At 56.7% G+C, this 21,340-nt stretch overlaps 4 protein-coding genes across 8 annotated transcripts in view; 2 read left to right on the forward strand and 2 right to left on the reverse strand.

Moving 5' to 3' along the window:
- Positions 1-78, reverse strand: part of TRMT12 (tRNA methyltransferase 12 homolog) — a 31,949-nt gene extending 31,871 nt beyond the window's left edge. Inside the window, exon 1 of the mRNA XM_053273900.1 lies at positions 60-78. The gene's annotated coding sequence lies outside the window, so the exon portion shown is untranslated. The remainder of the gene's footprint in view (positions 1-59) is intronic.
- A 10-nt stretch (positions 79-88) lies between these two features.
- TIMM8A (translocase of inner mitochondrial membrane 8A) lies at positions 89-4,897 on the forward strand. Its single transcript, XM_053273908.1, has 2 exons — positions 89-1,088; positions 1,999-4,897. The coding sequence occupies exons 1-2, from the start codon at positions 957-959 to the stop codon at positions 2,158-2,160; spliced, it is 294 nt and encodes a 97-aa protein (XP_053129883.1). The 5' UTR covers positions 89-956; the 3' UTR covers positions 2,161-4,897.
- A 933-nt stretch (positions 4,898-5,830) lies between these two features.
- On the reverse strand, positions 5,831-11,092 carry LOC128335499 (magnesium transporter NIPA2-like). Of its 2 annotated transcripts, none has more exons than XM_053273902.1 (6): positions 10,920-11,092; positions 9,587-9,738; positions 9,355-9,411; positions 8,873-8,963; positions 8,433-8,593; positions 5,831-7,578 (listed from the first exon to the last, which is right to left on the reverse strand). In XM_053273902.1, exons 2-6 carry the CDS (start codon positions 9,723-9,725, stop codon positions 6,941-6,943), a joined length of 1,086 nt encoding a protein of 361 aa, XP_053129877.1. In that variant the 5' UTR covers positions 9,726-9,738; positions 10,920-11,092; the 3' UTR covers positions 5,831-6,940. The 2 variants fall into 2 exon arrangements, with proteins under 2 accessions (XP_053129877.1, XP_053129876.1); XM_053273901.1 differs by lacking the exon at positions 10,920-11,092 and adding an exon at positions 10,201-10,499.
- Positions 10,949-21,316, forward strand: TAF7L (TATA-box binding protein associated factor 7 like). 4 transcript variants are annotated; one of them, XM_053273903.1, is made up of 13 exons: positions 10,949-11,077; positions 11,955-12,031; positions 12,762-12,835; positions 12,956-13,034; positions 13,574-13,707; positions 14,072-14,225; positions 15,160-15,217; positions 16,815-16,894; positions 17,842-17,955; positions 18,834-19,025; positions 19,126-19,238; positions 19,993-20,052; positions 20,621-21,316. In XM_053273903.1, exons 2-13 carry the CDS (start codon positions 12,019-12,021, stop codon positions 20,663-20,665), a joined length of 1,116 nt encoding a protein of 371 aa, XP_053129878.1. In that variant the 5' UTR covers positions 10,949-11,077; positions 11,955-12,018; the 3' UTR covers positions 20,666-21,316. The 4 variants fall into 4 exon arrangements, with proteins under 4 accessions (XP_053129878.1, XP_053129880.1, XP_053129881.1 ...); XM_053273905.1 differs by having other exon boundaries at positions 10,950-11,077; positions 15,160-15,218; positions 16,822-16,894; XM_053273904.1 differs by lacking the exon at positions 10,949-11,077 and adding an exon at positions 11,196-11,218.
- The last annotated feature ends 24 nt before the right edge of the window (positions 21,317-21,340 follow it).

Genomic DNA, 21,340 nt, shown 5'->3' on the forward strand with positions numbered 1-21,340 from the left:
ACTCGCGTGAGCAGAAGGCTCTCTCTCCCCAGAGGCCTCCTCCATCCCCGCCCACTCACGGGAGCAGCCGCCAAGGCCCCGTGCCCGCCGTTCATTCACACACACACGGGTCTAGAGCGTCGCCTCAGCAGCGCCTTGGGGCTGGGGAGGGAGAACTGCGCCGAAGCGGAACGATAGTGTCGGGGGTCCCGCTTCCGGGAGGAAGGAAAAAGGAAGCGGGACTCGGGAGCGGATTTGGCCGGGGACCGGAAGCTGAGCGGCGCAAAGCGGGCGAAGTTGCTGGGGGCGACGGCCGGAGCCGCGGCGGGAGGAGATGGCGGGGCTGTCGGCGCGGGACCCGGCCGTGGATCGGCATTATTACTTTTAATGTTTCACTGTTGTTATCTTCTATATTTGCACTGTTTATTGTATTTTGTCATTTGTTCATCAGCCACCTCAGTGTAACAGCAGTGTGTTGGAAAGGCAGGGTATAAGTGTTTTCCATAAATGCGTTAAATTCATTTTTCAAACAGACCTTTCATAAGGAAATCGAATAAATAATAAATAAGAAGAAAAAGAACATAGGAAGAGCCCTGCTGGATCAGGCTGAAGGACGCCCATCTAGTCCAGCCTCCTGGTGGCCACAGTGGCCCACCAGATGCCGCTGGAAGCCTACTGGCAGGAGCTGAGAGCATGCAGCCTCTCTCCTGCTGTGACTGACCGCTCTTTTCATCGAGAGCCCACAACTCGGTGGTACTCTAGTCTTTTTGTGTCTAGAGAGCCCTCGAGGTTACTCTAGCCTTTTGGTGTCTATGGCACGCGCGGCTGCGCTGCGGCTGCGCCGGAAAGGTGGGCTGCCGCTGCCAGTCCGGCGCCTGCGCAGTGTCGCCGGAAGGAAACGGTGGCTGTTGAGCATGCGCGCTGCGCTGGCCGGGGGAGGCACGTGAAGGTCGCCTGCCCGCCGCCTTCTACTCGGCATGGACCCGTCGTCTGCCGCGGGGGAGCTGGGGGCGGCCGTCAGCGACCCGCAGCTGCAGCACTTCATCGAGGTGGAGACGCAGAAGCAGCGCTTCCAGCAGCTCGTGCACCAGATGACGGAGCTCTGCTGGGTAGGGCGGGACTGAGCCCGCGGAACTCGGGGCCACTGGAGGTTGGGGCGGGCGGGGGTGCTTGCTGGGATGGCTTGAGGCCCCTTCATGGAGGAGGAGGAGAGCCGCTTCAGCAGCATTAGCCGCCGTGGAGCCTCCGTGTTTGGAGGCAGTCTATCTCTGGACCCCAGCTGCTGAGGAGGCTTCTTGCCTTCATGCCCAGCTGATGGGCTTCCTGGAGACGTCTGTGGCGAACGGGGTGCTGGGTTTGGGCGCTCTTAGAGGGAGGAGAGCTGGCCTTTGGCAGCAAGCATGCACTGTCCCCTTTGCTACGCATATGAATGGGAGGCGACATGCACATGCACAAGCACTGCAAGATATTCCCCTCTCGGGGGACGGAGCCGCTCTGGGAAGAGCACCTGCCTGCTTGCATGCAGAAGGTCCCAAGCCCCCCCCCCCCCCCCGCGCAGCTGCCTCTCCAAGAGAGGGCTGAGATGAGAGACTCCTGCCTGCAACCTTGGAGAAGCCGCTGCCAGTCTGTGTAGACCAGGCCTGCTCAACTTCGGCCCTCCTGCAGATGTTGGCCTACATCTCCCATAATCCCTGGCTATTGGCCACTGTAGCTGGGGATGATGGGAGTTGTAGTCCCAAAACAGCTGGGGGCCCAAAGCTGATCAGGCCTGGTGTAGACAATAGTGAGTCACCGCACTTGATCTTAGCCAAAAGGTCAACAAGCTGTTTTCAGCATACAAATACCAGGAATCTCAACCCCGCCATAACAATTAGCAATTACTGTACTGGTGTTGCTGTCTCTGGGCAGATCAGCATGGCACACTGGCCAGGATCCTGTGGCACGCTGAGTATGCCGCAGCGCGCTGGCTGTGAAACACTGCTCTGGATGACGTTTTCTCCCTTTTAATGCCTTGAACAGGAGAAATGCATGGACAAACCCGGGCCCAAGCTGGACAGCCGAGCCGAGACCTGCTTTGTGAACTGCGTGGAGCGCTTCATAGACACCAGCCAGTTTATTCTCAACCGGTTGGAGCAGACGCAGAAATCCAAGTCGGCCTTCTCAGAGAGCCTGTCGGACTGAGTCGGGGCCATGACACCCCCGTTTCCCTTATTGCAGGGAAAGCCATCTATTAAATTGGGGAGGAGGAGAAAGAAGAGCAAAGGACCAGCAGGGGTAGGCTGTGCAGGAGGAGGTTGGCTGCTCCGTGTGGGACAGACTCCAGGGCTTCCTGCCCCCTCAATCAGTTCTGATTTTAAAGTTCTCATCTTGTGAACGTTACCAGCCCTATAAGGCCACCCAGCGTCATGCGCTTGCTGTTTGCTGCCCAATTTTGTCACTTTAGATCTGGACGCTCCATCCCAGAACCGTGCGGTGTGAACATCTTGCTTTCCCAAAGATCTGGCCAGGGAAGCTCATCTGTCGATACTTGAAAACTTTCTTCTTCTTGGAAACAAGGAGGTTGGGAAGGCTTCGCACACGACTGTCGCTCCTGGGACAGGCAGCGGGGCAAAGGTGCCTTACAAATGGGGCTGTGTGGGGGCTGTGGTGTCTCCATTTAGCACGACTCCTGAGCCGCGCCGCAGAGTAGCTTGCCTGCCAGCCATTCAGAAGTGCAGCTGACTGACCTCTGTACCCCACAGGCAGGGTACAAAGCTGGCTTGGTTTGCAGAAATGTGTCGGAGCCTTGCTGTCTGTGACATGAGGTACTTGCTCACACCCTCTCCTAGCATAGTTAGGAAGAAACGCCCCAGGGGACCTGGCTGTTGGGAGGGAATGTTGCTCATGTGGTCCCGCAGAACTTCCCCCTAACAAGTATAAAGGTTAATATTCACTTTCTCCATGAATTGCTTTTCTCCTGATCACTGGAATAAATGTCAATTGGATCCATTTTAAACTGCCTTCCGAGTTGGTAGCCGTTCCTTTGCCTAGGTTTGCCGCACTTCAGAAACGGAGGGATTACTGTGGTAGCATAGTGGTGCTCTGAAATAATGTACATCTGTACATGGCAGAATGTCAGTGCTTTGTTGTTAAAAAATATCTGGAAACCCTTTTCTTGCTATTGGCCTAAGCCAGGCATCCCCAAACTGCGGCCCTCCAGATGTTGCTGAACTACAACTTCCAGCATTCCCAGCCACAAAAAATTGTGTCTAGGGATGCTGGGAGTTGTAGTTCAGCAACATCTGGAGGGCCACAGTTTGGGGATGCCTGGCCTAAGCAATAGGCTGTCAATTAAGCGTGTAAAATGCATGCTAGTCCTTGCCCTGCAGGCAAGGACACCCATCACTAGAACCCAAACATTTGTATTTATTTGCCCGTTGACACTACATGCTGCACATACTATATATGTGTGTGTAACTTGTGGCCCCAAAGAAACAACTTTTGTAAAGCTTTCCTGCTTGGTCACCTGGGAGAGAACCTTATTTGCCCACAGGCAACCCCAAAGAATTGTGGTTGGTAGATTGACTATAAAATGGCCCATCCTTAGCAAAGACACATACAGATACCCACAACAGGCTTCTGTGGATTCCTCAGTATAAATTTTTTTTATAGTTTGGAATTTCCTGAAATGATTTCAATACTGGCAAATAAGAGAGAGGTCCCTGCCTTCCTCTCTTGCAGCACAGCTGATACTATCTTGAGCCTTAAACAAACTTAGGATGGTATTCATGGGCCAGAGCCCTGAAATTCTCTGCTAAAGTGGTAGGTAAATATACTGTGTGGCTTGAATCCTAAGTTGCTCTTGCACAAAGCTAAACAGCTCAGCAATGAAGAGCGGAATGAGTACCGGATACAGTGGAAGGTCCTTTGCACCTGCAGGTAGTAAGATGATCTACTGCCTGCTGCAGTGTTGCTAGGCCTGGTCTTGCAAGTTCAAGCCACCATAGAGTTGTTAGCACAGAAGGTGCCACAAGAGTCTTGTTATATTTCCAGTCTTGTGTCTCAGGGAGGCAATGGCAAAATGCTAGCAGATATTTGCAAGCAAACTGTGGGACTGTGCTGGCAGAAAGCATAGATCAGAAGACCTGGTTTATTATAAGGGCCAAGAAAGGTGCTTATGCATTTGCTGGATAAGTGCCAGTTCAGGCAATGTGCTCCTAGATTAACTTAAGGATGTTCCCATCTGCTTTCCCTTTTAGATGCTATCTGAACAAAAGTGTTATGAGAATGAAAAACCAGCCCCGTAACACAATTGGAAGCTTTTTTGACTCTTTCAGAAAGACTGGGACTAATAGAAAAGGCAAAGACCAACCACATGTGTGAGTGTGGTCTCCCCACCCCAGAGAGTTATTTTCAAGTTCCTAGTAGGTAGCCATTTGTTTCAATGGCAGATGAAACAAAATGGATTAATTTGGCTCAGAGACACCCATCCTGTTCTGCTTCAGATCAGAAGGTTAGTCCTGCACCCAAGTCCTCTGCCTTATCAGCTAGCCACATATTCCAGACTTTCAGCAAATGATTAGGTTGCCTGCAGAAGCTATAGTCCTTTCAGCAATTGGTTTTCTCTATAGTTCAGAGGCAAAACATGCCCCATAGGCATAGCTTGCAAGAATCCAAAGCGGTTGCTTTGGAACGTAAGAAGTTCATTCTTGCTTGAAGCACCTGGCAGTTCCATTGGCCACAGCACAAATCGTTTTCACCTGTTCGGCCTATCCAAGTGACTTAAGGATGTTCAGTGGGAATGAGAAACAGGGTTGTGGCTATTATGGGTGAAAAGGTTGAATTTAAGGTAAATGGAGTGTTCTGGATGTATTGCTTTTCCCTGAGCACTTTTGCTTGGCTGTATTCTTCTTCAGTATTATTAACCTTTTGTACCATGTTTGAGTTTGTGCAGTTTTTCTTTCCGTACAACCCGTGCTCTGTTCATCCCAACAGTATCCCATGTGGTGGGTTGCATTTCCTCTCTTATGGATGGGAGAAGACAGAGAAAGTTGTAGGGGTATCCCATGGCCAACAGGAGTGTCCACTCACCCGCCCCAATTGTTGGAGAGCATTTGCAGAAGGAAGTTAAGAAAATTTAGAGAGTAATAGCCTAATGGTATGCATACTTACTTGGAAGTCAGTCCCACTGAATTCTGTGGGACTGACTCCCAAGTGAAATGTGCATTGGATTATAGCTCATGTCTGCATTGTGAATGTTTGTTTACAAGAGTTACAGAAATTGTGCTGTGCATCTACTTCAGTAACTGGACTCCTTTAGACAAATCCAGGTGTGAAGGAAGTGTGGTGCCTGGACTAGGATATTCAGAGGTCATTATTTAATAACCTCTTTATTTGTCCCAGGCAGTCGTGTTCCTGTTCTAAAAGGGGATCAAGAGAAGCCCACTTACCCTCCCCTTCCACAATGTCAGTCACCAAATCTGGTAATCTTTGTCAAGTGTTCGTTGTCTGGCTCTTAAATCTTTGGCCTGGCTCCTAGATCTAAAGAAAACTTGTCAGTGCTTTAGATGAGTTCCTGGATTTTCATGGTTGTGTGCTGGGCACTGAAAGGGCCTGTTAGAGTATGATTTATTACCTTTACATCCTTTCTTCCATCATGGAATTCAAGGGTGGTGCAGATGGGGTTCCCCATCCAGGAACTGACCAGACCCCCAGCCCGCTCAGCTTCAGCCCGTCTGCTGCCTCCTGTCCCTTCAGATGGTGACCCTGGGATCCAAGGGTCCGGTGCCAAAAGCAAGAGACAAAAGGACCCCTTCTGAAGAGTGAGCCAAGCTGGGGCCCTTCGGGCTAGCAAATGATGTACAAGTTTGAATAAAATGTGACATACTTCAGTATTTTTTCTGTAAAACACACACATATATTGTGTGCAACACTTTTACAGCTATTGATGCTGCATCCCCATACAAAAAGTTTTAAATTAATTTGTAAACCTTAATGCTTAAATTTGAGGGGGGAGGGAGGAGGTTAATTGAGGCCACCGAAAATGCATCACCCTTCCAGCTGTTGCTGCCGAGATCAGATGTGCACACCAAAGAGCTGCATTTCTGTCAGGGAGATGAACCCTTCGAATCTGAACACGGTTATGTGACAGCACGTCCCGTCAGTCCCAATGAATGCGGACTTCCTCAAGCACACTTGACAGTCAGGATGAGCCGGGGCTTCCTCCATAAGAGCGGAAGCCCCTGCTTCACAGCAGGTTTTAGCCGTGGGCACTTTGTGGTAGAGTCAGCCTGCCGGGCCCCAAGCCCTGCCAGCACCTCCGGAGAGAGACAAGGAGAATCCCGCCCGCCTGCTCCTCTCTCTGTCCACAAGGGAATCCTCTTGCTGAACCCTTCCTCTCTTCCTCTCTCCCCCCACCCGCATTATTTCCTGGGAGATCAGAGGCAGGAGCCTTATCAGACTTGCTCATGAACACCTGCCTCTGCTTGGGAGGACCCACAGAGGTCCCGGAAGGTTGTGTGCACCTTGCAGATCATAACAGACACTCTTTCCGCCCGACCCGATCCCTCAGCCTTTTTGGGGAACTCCCATGCAATTTCAAAAGCTGTTTTCTGTGCACAGGGGGGTTCAAGAAATACATCCCAAGCCCTCTCAGCTACCCAGAGCAATCGCAGTGGTTCTTGGGATCCTAGTCTGCCTGCCCTCTGACAACGCGAGCAGGAGAGAGGGCCAAACCCAACTGGGACGATACCAGTTGCTGAGCTCCAGCCTGCACTCTTCCTCCGGGATGCTGCCAGGGAGAGAGCGCGTACATAGGCAAGTGGCCTTCTCCCAATACGTTGGCATGACCTAGTGGTGTCCGGTTCAAGTTCCGTCGTGGGAAGCAGCAGCGGCAGTGGCGGCCCTGAGAAGGTCTTCAGAAGAGCTCGGGCTGGGGCTGGTTTTCTAAAACGCCCCTAGGCAACGCCGCCCCAGTTTGCTTTCATAAGCTTTGACCCCCTTCCACCTCTGCTCTTGCTGCCCCCTCTTTGTGGATGCCCTCTGGCTCCAGAAGAGGCTGGTGCAGGCAGGACGGGTGCTTGTCCTCCTTCCTCCAAGCAGCTGCGTGCCCGTCCCTCCGGCCACGCCTCAGATAGAGGGGCAGCAGGTCAGCAGTGAAGGGGACGTCCCTGAAGGCGTGGAGGAGGAAGATGCCGAAGACGATGGTGAGGAAGCCGCTGACGGTGCCGATGATGTTGATGAGCACCAGGTGCTGCCACTCCTTGAAGAGGATGGCGGAGCAGGTCATGACCGCCGTGGTGAAGAGGACGTAGTAGATCGGGGTGACCACCGAGGTGTTGAAAATGTCCAAGGCCTTATTCAGGTAGTTGATCTGGACGCTGATGCAGAGCACGAGGCCAAGCAGGAGCAGCCAGGCCAGCGGCTCGCTCCAGACAGGCTTCCCCGCAAACAGCTCTTTCGCGGCAATGCCCAAGCCCTTGACGCAGGAGACGGAGAGGGAGCCGATGGCCGAGCAGACCAGGATGTACACCAAGACGTTGCTCTGCCCGTAGAGAGGGCCGGCCACAAAGACGAGCAGGGCGGAGCTCACCAGCATGCAGACGGCAAACGCGATGAAGCCTAAGCAGAGGCACAGAGAGGGGGGAAGGAGGACTCGGGGCGGGCGGGCTGGCGGGCTGCTGCTCAGGCACGTGGCCCGGGGAGAGCCATCCGTTCTGGCTTCGCCGGGGTCACTACGGGGCTGCCCAAGGCGGATACGGTGGCTGGAATCTGCTCAGGGAACACACTGGGGAGCTCCCGTTTCTCTCCGATGACCCCAACCTCTAAGAGGCAGTGCGGAGGCAGCAGCTCTTGGGCTCAGAGGCCGAGGCATCCGAGAAGCAAATGGACCGGAGGCCGCAGCTCAGTGGCGGCGCGTCTGCTTAGTAGGCGACAGGCCCCAGGTTCAATCTCCAGCTAGGGCTGGGGGAAACCCCTGTCCGAAACCCTAGAGAGCCCCTGCCCGACAGAGGAAACAACACTGAGCTAGACGGACCAGTGGTCAGACTCAGTAAACAGCAGCTGCTTATGTCCCTGAACTCTTGTGCCGGGTTTGACTGGAAGAACCTCTCCTCCTCCTCCTCCTTCACTTACGGCTACCTTTCTCGGCATCCAGTGGCTGACAGCCGGACCAGACTACTCCCAAGGAGTCCTTTGGAGGGACTCCTGCCTAGCACTAGTGAGCCACTCAAGTCTGGAGGTGAAAACTTTCACAGCTGTGGCACAACACTCCAATCGACTCCATCCACGAGGCAGCAGGAGAGAACTACCACCCACTCGGGGGTCTCCACTCACAAGCTGCCGGTTGTGGCGCAACAGAGCCTGGGACCCAGGAGCCTGGCAGGATGGCTCTTCCATCCTCCCCCCCCCCGCTGCCCCCCAACAAACATCTTCCTGAGGCGCGATATGGAAGGGAGGGGGCTGGGGAGGTGTACCTGGATCCCTCAGCTTCTCCGCCATGGACTCCAGGCTGGAGACCTCCTCCTCCTGAGGGGCATGGATCACCATCACCGTGGAGCCCAGGATGCTCAGGACGCAGCCCATCTTCCCGTGGAGGTTGAGCTGCTCGTTCAGGAAGTAGGAGGCCAAGACTGCACTGTGGGGAGAAATGCAGCGAGTTCCCAAGGGGGCCGGAGTCTGTCTGCTTGTGGGGGGGAAGGCTGAGGAGCGAGCGAGGACACACAGAGCTGCCCGCCAGGGTCGGAAGCATCTTCTCCCACTGGGCTCCCGGGGGTGGGGTGGGGTGGGGGCCTTCCATGAGGCGAGGCGCAATGACTGGGGTCGGCAAGATGCCCTCCTGCCCCCCCCTTAAAAATGGGGGTGGAGGAGGGTGCCGGCATTGGCACCTGCTTCGGGCTCACCGTGCTGTGCTTACCTGACGAGAACACTCAGTGCTCCCAGAGGAGTGACCAGCGTCGCTGGGGCAAAGGCGTAGGCCCCGAAGTTGGCGGCTTCCCCAATCCCCACTGCGAAAGAGAGAGGCCGCCCATCACCCGTGGGGTGGGGGAAACAGCCGAGGCAGAGCAAGCATGGCTGGGCCGCCCCGAGATCCAGGGAGCTCCCTGCTTCCCCCAGGCCCTCATGCGGCCCCACGGCGGCCACACCACAGCCCGAGGCCACGCGCCACCTGCAGAAGAGCCCTGCGGGATCAGGCCCAAGGCCTGCCTCGGCCAGCGTCCCGCTTCCCACCGCAGGAGCCCGCCAGTGGCCTCTGCCCGACGCGGGAGAGGCGGGCATGGCTCCCCTGCCGCTTAGAGGCGGCCTTGGCCTCAGATGTCACGAGGAGGAGCCGGTGAGAGGCCGAAGGAGAGCCCCGCTGGGGACCCGAGAGCAGCGGAACGGAAGCCGAGGACTTACTGGACAGCAGGCCGGCCCACCACAGCCATTCCCGGAGGTAGGCATGGCCCCCGAGACCTGAGGGGAAGAGAGAGGAGAGGCAGAGACGCAAAGGGAGGCTCCGGTGGAAGCAGAAGCACACCTGGGGCAAGGCTGCAAACTCCTCGGAGCCCGGGCTGCCTGCCCGCCTGCCCCCTGCCCACCTGGCCCCACGCCCAGGAAAACTCTGCCGGAAAGAGGCGCTGCCCCCTACCTGCTCTGACGGAGCCCCTGGCGTTCAGCCGGAGAAGGCCCTTCTTCTTCAGGATGAAGCTTCCGCCGATGAATATGCTCGAGCCGAGAGCCAGACCCAGGCCGATGTAGAAGTCATCGCTCCTGGAAGAGTTCGCCATTTGGGGGTCACCTCTGGATTCAAGAGAGGGGCCAGAAATTCAGGTTTCATTCCAGAAGAGTGGCCACCTCCCAGCTCTAGTAGCAGGATGCCCCGCGGTGAGGTCACACTGACGGGGAGTTCCAAAGACCCCCAGGTCTCTAGAGGAGCACGTGATCACGTGGCCTGCACACCTTCCTTTCTTGAGAACACGTAGGGGCTACTTTCCCATTAAACGAAGAACTAAGCCCAGTGTGGCCTGCAGTGAAGCCGTATTTTGAAAGCAATGGCTGAGCAAAAGCAGCAGCAGCCGATCTCTGGAGGCAATTCCGCAGCGGTGAGGTCAGATCTGCCCCCACCCGGGACCCACACAACGCCCTCAAGCGGATTTCCGCGTGAAGAAGCCCCATTAGGGAGCCAGTCGAACTGGCCGGCCCTGGTTGCCCTTTGGAGAGAAGGAGGGGAGAACTGGCTGGCCCGGCCCAGGAGTGCAGCACCTTCCTCCGCCGCCTCCTCGTGCGCCACTCCCGGGGACTCCGCCAGGCTCCTTGCAAGTGGCCGGAGCAGGAGTGGCGCCGGTTTCGCCGGGCCGGAGGGGGGAGCGGGCGGCCTCCTCCCGTCGTGGGAAGGGACGCCTCGCCCGGGCACGGCCTGCAGCGACGCGTGTCGCTCGGGAGGCGCCGCTGACTCGCTCGCCTGTCCGACTCCGGGCCCGCTTCCCCCGGGCTGGCGACTCTGCAGGGCTGAAGGGCAGAAGCCAGCCAGGCATCCAAAGCAACACCGGGGGGGGCGCCGCCGCGACCCCTCCCTCCCTCCCCCCCCGGCTTCTTCACGGGCTGCAGCAGCAGCAGGGTGGGGAGCGCCCCCCACCCCACCCCAGGAAAGCCCCCCCGCGCCCTTCTCCTCCTCTTTGCAGGGGGGGGGAGAGTGCATCTGACCCTCCCCGGAGCAAGAGACCAGCCCGAAGCCCGGGAGCCCTGCCGGGGGGGGGGGGGGGGCGACGACTCGAGGGCGGCAAAGGGGCCGGGAGCAGAACCGCCCGAGGAGGGGGCTGCTCCTCCCCCTCCCCCCCCCAGCGCTGCTCCGGGCGGCCTTTCGAGGGGAGCAGCTGGAGAGGGCACCGCCCCCCCCCAGGGAGAGAGAGAGACCCCCGCCTCGGGGGCGGCGGCGGCCCCCCAACCCACCCACCCACCCACCCACTTGCCTACCCACTTGCCTGGCGGCCTCCTGCTGCTGCTGCTGCTGCTGCCGGGCCCGGCCTCAACTCCCTCCCCCTCCCTTCCTTGCCGGCAGTTCCAGTCGCCGCCCGTTCCGCTTCCGCCTCCGCCTCCTCCTCGGCGCCCAGGGCCGCTCCGGGCGACCGGGCCGCGCCGGGTGAGTCCCTCTTCCCAGGGGGCGGGCGCGGGGGGGCGGCGGCGGGGCTCCCCCCCCAACCCCCGCCGCCTCCTCCTGCCGCCCCTCCCTGCTGCTCCCCCCCCGCTCTGAAGCGCCCCCCCAGAAGAAGCAGGTGCGCAGGTGAAGAAGGAGAGCCCCCCCCATCATCAGCCCCCCCATTCCCCTTGGCAAGCCCAGGACTGTCCCCTAGGCCCCCCCATCAAGGAAGGTCCCCCTCCCTCCTTCCCCATTCTAAACTGCCCCCCCGAGGTGTGCCCCCTCCTCCTTCCAAGCCCAGGGCCCCCCCCACCCCTCCTCCAAGGCTCTGCATTGGTTCCCCACCGGAACGTCTCCCCCCCCCAATTCTCTGTGTGTATAAATATATATATAAACCGACCTCTGGGCTCCTGGGAAGCTCAAGGCAGACAAAGCAAGAAGCCCCCCCCCCCCCCCCCGCCCGCCATAAATGTCCTGCTCTACATGTTAAGAGGCCGACTAAGAGGCCTGATCCAGTCTTAGGGGTTCTTAATCCATGGGGCGGGCAGGGGGGGCTGGGAATGGGTCTTGATGCATTCTCTTTCCAGGAGCCGGCCCCCCAGTTTGGCAGCCAGGCAAGAGACCCCTGCCCAGATGCTCAGATTTAGTGACCGGCGTTGAGGAGGGTCAGGGGGCTTCTTCTCTGGACCCCCTTTACCAGCAGCCTCCTTGGTGATGGGGCCAAGGCTGCAGCACCCCACTCCGCCTCTGGAGAGCCTCATTTCTAAGGGCCTGGGCTCCCGGGCGCCTGGGATTTGCCAAGCTGCTTGATCTGCAGTCACTTTCCCTTTTGTTTTTGTTTTTCCTTAACTGATTTGTTTTTTTCTGCATTTATGTTTAGTTTTTTTGAATGGTACAAGTTTTTGTAAACGTTTGTGATAATCCGGGAAGCCAGAAGAGGAGAGATGGCGTCTGCAAGTAATGCATTTGCTTCTTCTACGTTTCTCTGGTGCTGGGTCTGTAGCTCTCTCTCCTTAGGAGAAGGAGCGTGCAAAGATCCCTCCTGCCTTCTGAAGTGACGCCAGGGAGGACGGCACGCCTTTGGGGCGGGCTTGGGGGCCGCGAAATGGGAGCGGCTGGGCATCGCCGGGGCCCTGTGCCTGGCATCCCTCTGGTGGGGGCTGCTCCTTCTTCCGTCTGCTGGGGGCAGAGCCAGGCTCCGAGCTCTCCTGGTTCTGCAAGAAGGGCAGGGCCGGCCGGCCTCCTGCCCAGGGCTGCGTCCTCCTTGCCCTTCAAAGGAGAGCGCTCCACGGGATGGTAGCGGGAACCCCCTGTCTGTGATCAAACCCGGTCTGCTTCGAAGATGCTGAGCACACCTTGTTTGAAAGAGCCGGAGGCTGCTTTTGCAGAGGGGCTGCTGCCGGGGTGCGGGGGGGTCATGCGGTGGGCGGGGGGCAGCTGGGTTCTGCAGCTCTCTTAAAGCTTCAGGTGGGTTTCTGGCTATGGGTCTGGATGGCACGTGCTTCAGTGCGGGATTGGAGTTCTTTCGTTCACTCAGATCAGGTGCTTCTGAGCTAGCTGTGTGTGTGTTGCTATTTCACAACTCCTGATGATGACACAGTAAGGGGTGGGGGGCAGGGGGGCTGAAAAGGCTCGGCCGGGCCCACGCTTAACCCTGCTGTGACTTCTCTTCTTTTCTGAACCCCAGAACTGAAAATGAGCAAGAACAAGGACGATGCTCCTCACGAGCTGGAGAGCCAGTTCATCCTGCGATTGCCTCCGGTAAGAGATCGGGGCTGGCCGGATGGTTCTCTCGGGCTCTGTGTTCACTGCCTGCCTCTTTGGCCACCGGGGAACCGTGTGGGGCTGGCATGGCCTAACTTTGCCCCCCTCTCCCTTCAGGAATACGCGTCCACGGTCAGGAGAGCAGTCCAGTCTGGAAGCGTCAGCCTGAAGGACCGGCTGACCATCGAGTTGCATGGTGAGAGGGCAAGGCTGCCGAGCTGGGAAAGACGGGAGTTGGAGTCCAACACATGGGGGGAATCCCTGGTGGATGATGATGATGATGATGATTTGCTAACCAATATTGACAAGTGCACTTCACGTAGGAGCACAGGAAATGGCTTCATACTGAGTCAGACCCTTGGTCCATCTAGTTCAGGATCGTCTACACTGTCTGGCAGCAGCTCTCCGAAGTTTCAGGCCTTGTGTCTTTCCCAGCCCTACCTGGAGATGCTGCCGCCAGGGATTGCAGCGCCTGGGGCCTTCTCTGTGCAAAGAGAGATGCTCCACCACTGAGCTGCAGCCCTCTCCCCAAAGGCGGCATACGGGGGTCTCCCACCCAGGCACGGGCCACACCAAAGCCTGCTTAGCTCCGTGTGCTCTTAGACCCTGCTCTGGGACCCCGGGGCATCAATGACCATGGTTGGAGGGTGCCTTGCTATGGAAGCTGACGATGAGCTGCCCAGAAGGTGCAGGGAGTCGTCTCCGTCGCCAGCCCGGTTTCCTCTTGTCCTGCAGCCGATGGGCGCCATGGGATCGTGCGGGTCGATCGTGCCCCACTAGCCGCCAAGCTGGTGGACTTGCCTTGCATCACAGAGAGCTTGAAAACCATTGACAAGAAAACCTTCTACAAGACGGCAGATATTTGCCAGGTAAGGGTTGCCTGGTGGTCCCGTTAATGGCCCGCTCTCGGTCTCCTGTGTGTGCCTTTTCTTTAGATGCCTTCTCCACCGGCTGTCCTTTCCCAGACCATTTCCCTGTGGGAAGCTTTTATGGGTTATTCCCGACGCAGAATATTTGTGCCTCGTCTTCCCTGGGAGAAGTTCCTCCCTGGTGGGGCTCTCGGACAGTGGAGCCCTTGGGGAGTTGGAGACTCCCAACGCTGAGAACCCCTGCCTTCCTGGTTGCCAAGCCAAGGACTCTCTGTGACCGGTGGGATTCCTCCGTGGCCAATGGTTGGCCTGCCCCAGTGGCTTCATACCTAACAGGTCCCTCTCTTGCATTTGGGGGCCTCAGATGCTTGTGTGTACCGTGGACGGTGAACTCTACCCTGCCCCGGAAGAGCCAGCTGTGAGTGCTGACCCCAAAGCCAACAAGAAGCTCACTGACCCCAAAGCCAGCAAGAAGAAGGACAAGGACAGAGAGAAGAAGTTCGTCTGGAATCACGGCAGTGAGTAGAGGCGTGAGGGGAGGAGAGCTGGCCTTGTGGCAGCAAGCATGGATTGACCCCTTTGCTAAGCAGGGGTTGCCTTGGGTTGCATTTGGGTGGGTGACTACATGGGAGTGCGGCAAGATATTCCCCTCGGGGAGTGGAAGCGCATCTGCCCGCTTGCATGCAGAAGGGCCCAGGTTCACTCCCTGGCAGCAGCATCTCCAGGTCCGGCTGGGAGAGACTCCTGCCTTGGAGGAGCCTTGGAGAAGCTGCTGCCAGTCTGTGCAGACAATGCTGACCAAGCTGGATCAAGGCTCTCGCTTGGTATAAGGCAGTTGCCTTTGTTCCTATGATCAGACTGTTCTCACCTTTCCCATTCAGCTTTCTCTCTGTCTCCCCTGAAAATATCTTCATAGGAACAAAGCTGTCATTTCCGGAGTCAGATCTTTGGTCCATCTTGCTCAGCATTGTCCGCACAGACTGGCAGCGGCTTCTCCAAGGTGGCAGGCAGGGGTCTCTCTCTCAGCTCTGTCTTGGAGATGCTGCCAGGTAGGGAACTGGGAACCTCAGATGCTCCTCCCAGAGTGGCTCCATCCCCTGAGTGGGGGAATCTCTTCCAGGGCTCATATCTTCTAGTCTCCCATTCATATGCAACCTGGTCAGACCCTGCTTAGCTAAGGGGACAAGCCATGCTTGCTACCAGCAGACCAGCTCTCCTTCCAATGAAGCTGAAGGGAGTGCAGTGTTGTTCACCCTGCTGCCAAGACCCATCTCCCCCCCGCCATGCTTGTTTTGAATGAGGGCCTCTTCATTCCACCACTTGGAATGTGGTGAGGATGCCAAGGACTCTGCCAAGGGCGGGGGAGGAGGAGGAGGAGGAGGAAGCCTTCTCCCGTCACTTGGGAAAGGTCTCTCCTTTGCTGTGTGTAATCCATGTGCTGCTTTGTTGCAGTCACTCTCCCACTGAAGAATGTGAGGAAGAGGCGCTTCCGAAAGACGGCCAAAAAGAAGGTGAGTTGCATCTCCGCAGCGCAGCTCACCAATGCCAAGGCTCAGACGTCCATGCCCAGGTCAGTGGCGTCCTTGGATGCCTTTAAGCCAGCCTGGGAGCTCTTCCCTGCAAACTAGTGAGATGTTTAGATTGCCTTCTAGGGCCAAACTATCTGTCACCTTGAGCACTTGGTTGGGGCTAGTATGCTCTTGTTTTTTATTCAGGAAATGGCCTGATTCTGCCCCCACAGTTCAGGTCCATGGTGTAAGGCAGTGTTTCCAGCCTTTTTTCTTTGTCTGGCGAAACCCCTACATGGAAGGAAAGAAAGAGAGAAAAGGGCACATGGGCCTCCCAACAAACTCCACCCCCCCCCCCGAGGCAAAACTGTGTGTATATTTGAAGCCTGCTCTTTAAAGGACTTGCTCCCTTGTGTGCTGGGTGTGAAGTTTCCTGCCTGGCGCCTTATGGGGCGAGTCAGCTTCAGCACTGTGCAACTCTTTTATTTGTTCCAGGCAGCTTCCAAAGGGGGCTGTTTAGACAATGTGCTTTTAGAGTTGGCTCACTCTCTGGTGCAACAGGTGGGAGGCATTCTTCCCAGTGAGTTTTGGGATGAGTTGGCTCCCACAGCGGGGTCTTTCCGCAGCCTCCTCTTGGAGCTGACTCAGCACAAGGCAGTGTGGCACACTGGTTAGAGTTCTGGGGCACCCTCCTCTGCCACAGCACACTGGTGGGGAAACACTGGAGCAGGGGACCCCCCCACACACACTTGGTCCCAGCCTCCCATCTCCCCATTCTCCCATCCCAGTGGCTGCCATTGGTACCAGTGGGAGCTTTTTTCCAGGGCAAGTAGCAGCCATTGAGTGGGTGGGCCGCATGGTCCTGATTAGGACTGTGGGGAGAGCCGGGGGGCTTTCTGCCTCTCCTCAGGAAACAAATCTATCTCATTAGCAAATGTTTCCTAACTGAAATGGGCAGACTTTAGTTGTGTGTAACTCAGTTTCCGTGATTCCCCTATTGTATTGTAACTCTATAAAGCTATAGGGCAGTATTCCCTCTAACAAGGATTCCCGGATGTTGTTGACTACAACTCCCATAATCCCCAGCAAGCGGCCATTGTGGCTGGGAATGCTGGGAGTTGTCGTGAACAGCATCTGGGAATCCCTGTTAGAGGGAGCACAGCAGTCGGGCACAGGTTCTCTTAAGGCAGAATGGATTTGTCTTAACAGATCCCGAATGTCCCTCTCAAGAACATAAGGAGTTTTTTTGTCTGGACAAACCAAATCTTTGTCCAACATTTTTGCAAGAATCCCAGCAACCAGCCGGCACTAGGCAGCCTGCCAGAAATCACCCCGCACCCCCAGAGGTCGTCTTCTTTCTGCCCATCCCTCTCCTAAGGTGCTCAGCAGAGAGGAAGTTGGGGCTTGTTTGGAATCACTAAGGTTTGGCACCTCAAAGCAAAGAGGAGGAGATGGGGGTGGTGCTGAGCCATGGACACGCTTGAAAGCAAGAGGCAGAAGTGGGGCAGATGGGGCTGGGCCCCGCCTGACACTTTGGGCTGAGGCAGGAACTGCCTGGTGCATGTATGATAGCATCCTCTTTCTTTTTTCCTCCTCTCTGGCCCAGTACATTGAGTCTCCAGATGTGGAGAAGGAGGTGAAACGTCTGCTGAGCACAGATGCCGAAGCGGTCAGTGTCCGTATCCTTTCTTCGTAATATGGGCCTTCATCATCGTGCCTTTGAGCTGTAGGGAGTTCAGCTCACTCCCCAAATGTGTGAATGCAAGCCCCAGGTGATGCCTTGGGAAGCGATGATTCGTTTATGCATGTTGCTGAATTCTTCGCTTGGGTGGGATTTTCCCTGAAACACTCGCACACACTGTGTGTCCACTCTCGCACACACTTTTCTCCTTCAGGCCGAAGAGCTCTCCTTGCTTTCCTCACCCATTGGGCACAAAACCAGCTCTCTGAGGAACGCAGGAAGCTGCCTTGTACTGGTCCATCTAGCTCGGTCTTGTGGCGGCCCCTCTCCACGGTTCCAGGCAGGAGGCCTTCCCAGGAGATTCTTCCCGGGATTGAACTTGGGCCCTTCTGCACGCCAAGCCGATCCGGTGTCGCTGAGCTGCAGTGGCCAGTTTGACATCCCTGATCTGCTTCTGGAGCCCAGCTAAGGCCTTGGGTGTGGCAGGGCCCTTGCCTTTTCCAAAACGTGGAAGCAGTGGCATGGAGGTGGGTGGGTGGAGTTGACTTGGGCAGTGGCACTGAGGGGGGTGTTCAGTCCTCGGCCCCCATGTCATTTCCCTGATTGCACCCTCCGCCCCCAGCTGCCAGTAGTCTCACTGGGCGGGGGCAGAGGTGGGGCTGGGGAGACAAGCCCAATACAGGTTCTCGTCTTTTATCTGTAGCCGCTTTGGGGTGGGGCAGAGGTTGACCTGGAAGACGAGGCAGGGCGGGAAAGGGTTCAAGCAAGCCCTCCCCCAAGTCTCTGCCTCCCCTCCCCATGGCATGGAGCTTGGCCCTCCGTTTCCTCCTTGGCTGGGCCAAGCGAGCCCCCTTGCCATGGGGTGGGCCATGCCGCGGCTTCCAGTGTCCAGGAAGTTGCCTCCGTTCAGCGGCCTTTCCCTTGACTCCTCCGTGCCTGCCTCAGGCTGGGAAGTCATCGCCGAAGACGAAACCAAAGAAGCCGAGAACCACGGTTCACTCACAGGCCTGGACATTTCTTCTCCTGGGATGTCTGGACACAAGCAAGGCCACGGCTCGGGTACGGTGACTTGATCCAGTCCACTTGCAGTGGCCCCTTCCTCCCGTGTGGATGGCAGGCCTCTGCGCGGGGCGCTGGGGGGGAGTGCAGAATGTGTGCAGGGGCCGAGTGGGGGGCCTGGAGGTGGCTTCATGATTCGCCTTCCAGTCACTGCTTGCTCTGATCACACATCCATGTTTCCATTGCCAGGCTGGTGTTTGGGCACAGAACATCACCGTTGTCCTTGGCCTACTGGGCTAGGGGTAGAATCTGTCCTGCTTGATCGCAGTCGGAGTTCCCGGTAGCAGGGATTCCTGGAAGCTGTTGACAACAACTCTCATCATCACCAGCTGCAATGGCCTTTGGCTGGGGATTATGGGCATTGTAGTCAACAACATCTGAGAATCCCTGTTACTGGGAGGAGTGCACCCAACTGATAAGCACCTTCAGGATGATTCACAACCCAGAGGAAAACAAACATTAACATCAAAACAATAGACGTTGAGACAACACACAAACCCTACAAAACAATAAAAACCAGTAAAGCCCAACAAAACCTTTAGGACCCCACCTAAGCAGAGAATTATAGACCAAATGCCTAATGGACTAGGAGTGTCCTGTTGCGGAAGGCAGAGGTAAATTTTTTCCAAAAGTACAGGCAGAGTTTGCCAGATGAAACGACAAGGTTAGCACTTTCCAGGGAGAAATGCATTTGCCCGAATTCTCAACCTTGGGTCCCCACATCAGGTTGGGCTACAGTTTCCATGATCCTCTGCCACAGTGATGGGGGATGATGGGAGTTGCAGTCCAACACCATCTGGGGCCCCCGACTTGCGATCCCTGGCCTATGGCCCGAAGGGTGTCCCTGATACTCAGGGCTCTGCTGCTTTCACCCTCAGAGCACGACGAACTCCGGGAAATATTTGACGAGATCAGCAGCAGCAGCAGCAGCGACGAGGACGAGCGGGATCACCATGACAACGAAGACCTGAACATCATGGATACGGAGGAAGACCTGGAGCGGAGGCTGCAGGGCAAGCTGGGTGAATCGGACGGGCAGCCGCCGGAGAACGAAGGGGCCAGCCAGATAGGTGAGGCGTCTGGAGCCCGGGGTGGGGAGCGTGGCTGGAATGGGCGCCCTGTGCGACGTGGGTGACCCTTTGGAGGCCGTGCGGCCGCTCTGCCTTCCAGCCATGGGGATCCAGAAGCAGATCGACAACCTGCAAGGCAAGCTGCAGGAGACCCAGGAGCGCCGGAAGCGCCAGGAAGACCTCATCATGAAAGTGGAGAACCTGGCCCTCAAGGTGAGTCGGCGTGGAGGCCCCTTCTCCAGCAAAAAGCTGGGCCCCCCTCAGGGCGGCGGAGAGTGGAGGGGTCTCGTTGAGTAGGGGGAGCGGACTGATGGCCCAGGGGCCATTGTTGCTGGGGATGATGGGAGTTGTAGTCCGCAACACCTAGGGTAGGGGCCCAAGCTGGAGAGCCTCAGCCCTAGTTAGTTTGGGCTTGGCAGTCATTGGGAAACAACCTCTTTGGGCCTCTCTCTTTTTTTTTTTTTTAAATGGGGTGTGGGGAGAGCTGGTCTTGGAGTAGCGAGCATGAATTGTCTTTGCTAAGCAGGGCCTGCCCTGGCTTGCATTTGGATGGGAGACCGCATGTGAGCACTGTAAGAGGTGCGCTTTGGGGGACGGAGCCATAGCTCAGCGGCTGAGCCCCTGCTTGGCTCACTCCCTGGCGGCAGCATCTCCAGGTGAGGCTGGGAGGGACTCCGGCCTGAAGCCCTGGAGAGGGGCTGCTGCCAGTCTGTGTAGGCCAGGGCGGCTCCACTTCGGCCCTCCTGCAGATGTTGGCCTGCACCTCCCATAATCCCTGGCTATTGGCCACGGTGGCTGGCGATTTGGGGAGTTGCAGTCCCAAAACAGCTGGGGGGGGCCACAGTTGAGCAGGCCTGGTACTGTAGACAGTGCTGAGCTAGATGGGCCAGGGTCTGCCTCGGCAGAAGGCACCTTCCTCGGCTCCTGTGCGAATCCCACCACATTTCCTGCCCCTCCCGTTTTCCAGACCCGTCTCCAAGCTGTGCTGGATGAGTTCAAACAGCAGGAAGAGCGAGAAAAGCAGCAGGTGAGGAGGTTGTTTCTTGGAGGGAAGGGATGATGGGAATTGTAGTCCAGCAACATCTGGGGGCCCATGTTTGAGAACCTTTGGCGTCTGAGATGCCAGGGAGGGCTCTACCACTTGGTGGTGATGGTGGGGATGGGGACATCTCCCGTTAGTGGAGAGAGAACTGCAGTTGCTTCGCTGTCCCCAAGGGGCTCAGAGTCTAAAAACATATGCAAAGTATTTTTATTCATTCATTCCTTCCTATACCATCCTTCCCAAAATGGCTCCGTAGACACTAACTTTGGGCCAGTCACTTCTCTCTCAGCCTGACCTACCTCACAGGGTTGTTGTGAGGATAAACATTACCACCTTCACTGCTCTGGGCTCTTTGGAGAAGGGCAGGATATACATGTAAAAATAAATAAAAAAGCAAGCCACTGGTGCGGGGCTGGGGTTAGATAGGGCTAGTTGCTCCCCCACTGCTAAATACAAGAGGATCACCGCTTTAAAAGGTGCCTCTTTGCCCAGTTAGCAAGCGCTATACCTTGCCGTTGTCTCGGTCTCCTTAACTTCTTCCCTCTCTCCCCAGCTGGCCTCTCTCCAAGAGCAGTTGGAGGCCCTTATGGAAAAGTGAGGCCCGGCTTGAACTCCCAAGTCGCACGGATACGATGTCAACCGGACCGTCTTTAGAACCCGCCTTTCCAGCTGTGGACCCGAAACGGCCAGCATCGCCGGACTGGGACTCTGGGGCTGGCAGACAAACTCCTATCAGTTTAGGGATGCCCCCCGCCGGCCTTGTTCCAAGAATGGATGTTTTGCAGATGGGCAAACTGGACCTGCCTACAAAAAAATAACCCCAGAGGGTTGAAAGGCCAAGTCCCCTGGAGGGAGAGCCACCGGGGTGTGTGTGTGTGTGTGTGTGTGTGTGTGTGTGTGTATGTGTGTGTGTGTGTGAGAGAGAGAGAGAGAGTGTGACTGAAAAGGGAAGACGTCTCTGCAGCCGTTGAGTCCCCCAACAAAGCCCCGCATGCTTTTGCTTGCTGCTGAGTCAGCCGGGAATCCTGTCGTTTTGGGGTCCATTTCTGCTCATGTCAGAGTTTTTGCCAGAGGAGCGACTCTAAAGAACCGCCTGCAGGCTACTCCTTTAGCTATTGCTTTGGAGAAGGAAGAGGAAGCCGTCCCACCCTAACCTCCTTTCACACACCAGTGCTATCTGCAGGGACTTGGTCTCCTTGCCTGGGAGAAGTTTTCTTGTGGAAGAAAAATAAAGTTGTCTGCCTGCGGATATTTCAGTGAATTGCTTTCACAC

The sequence above is a fragment of the Hemicordylus capensis genome, chromosome 11 (assembly GCF_027244095.1).
Source record: "Hemicordylus capensis ecotype Gifberg chromosome 11, rHemCap1.1.pri, whole genome shotgun sequence".
Classification (NCBI taxonomy): Eukaryota; Metazoa; Chordata; class Lepidosauria; order Squamata; family Cordylidae; genus Hemicordylus; species Hemicordylus capensis.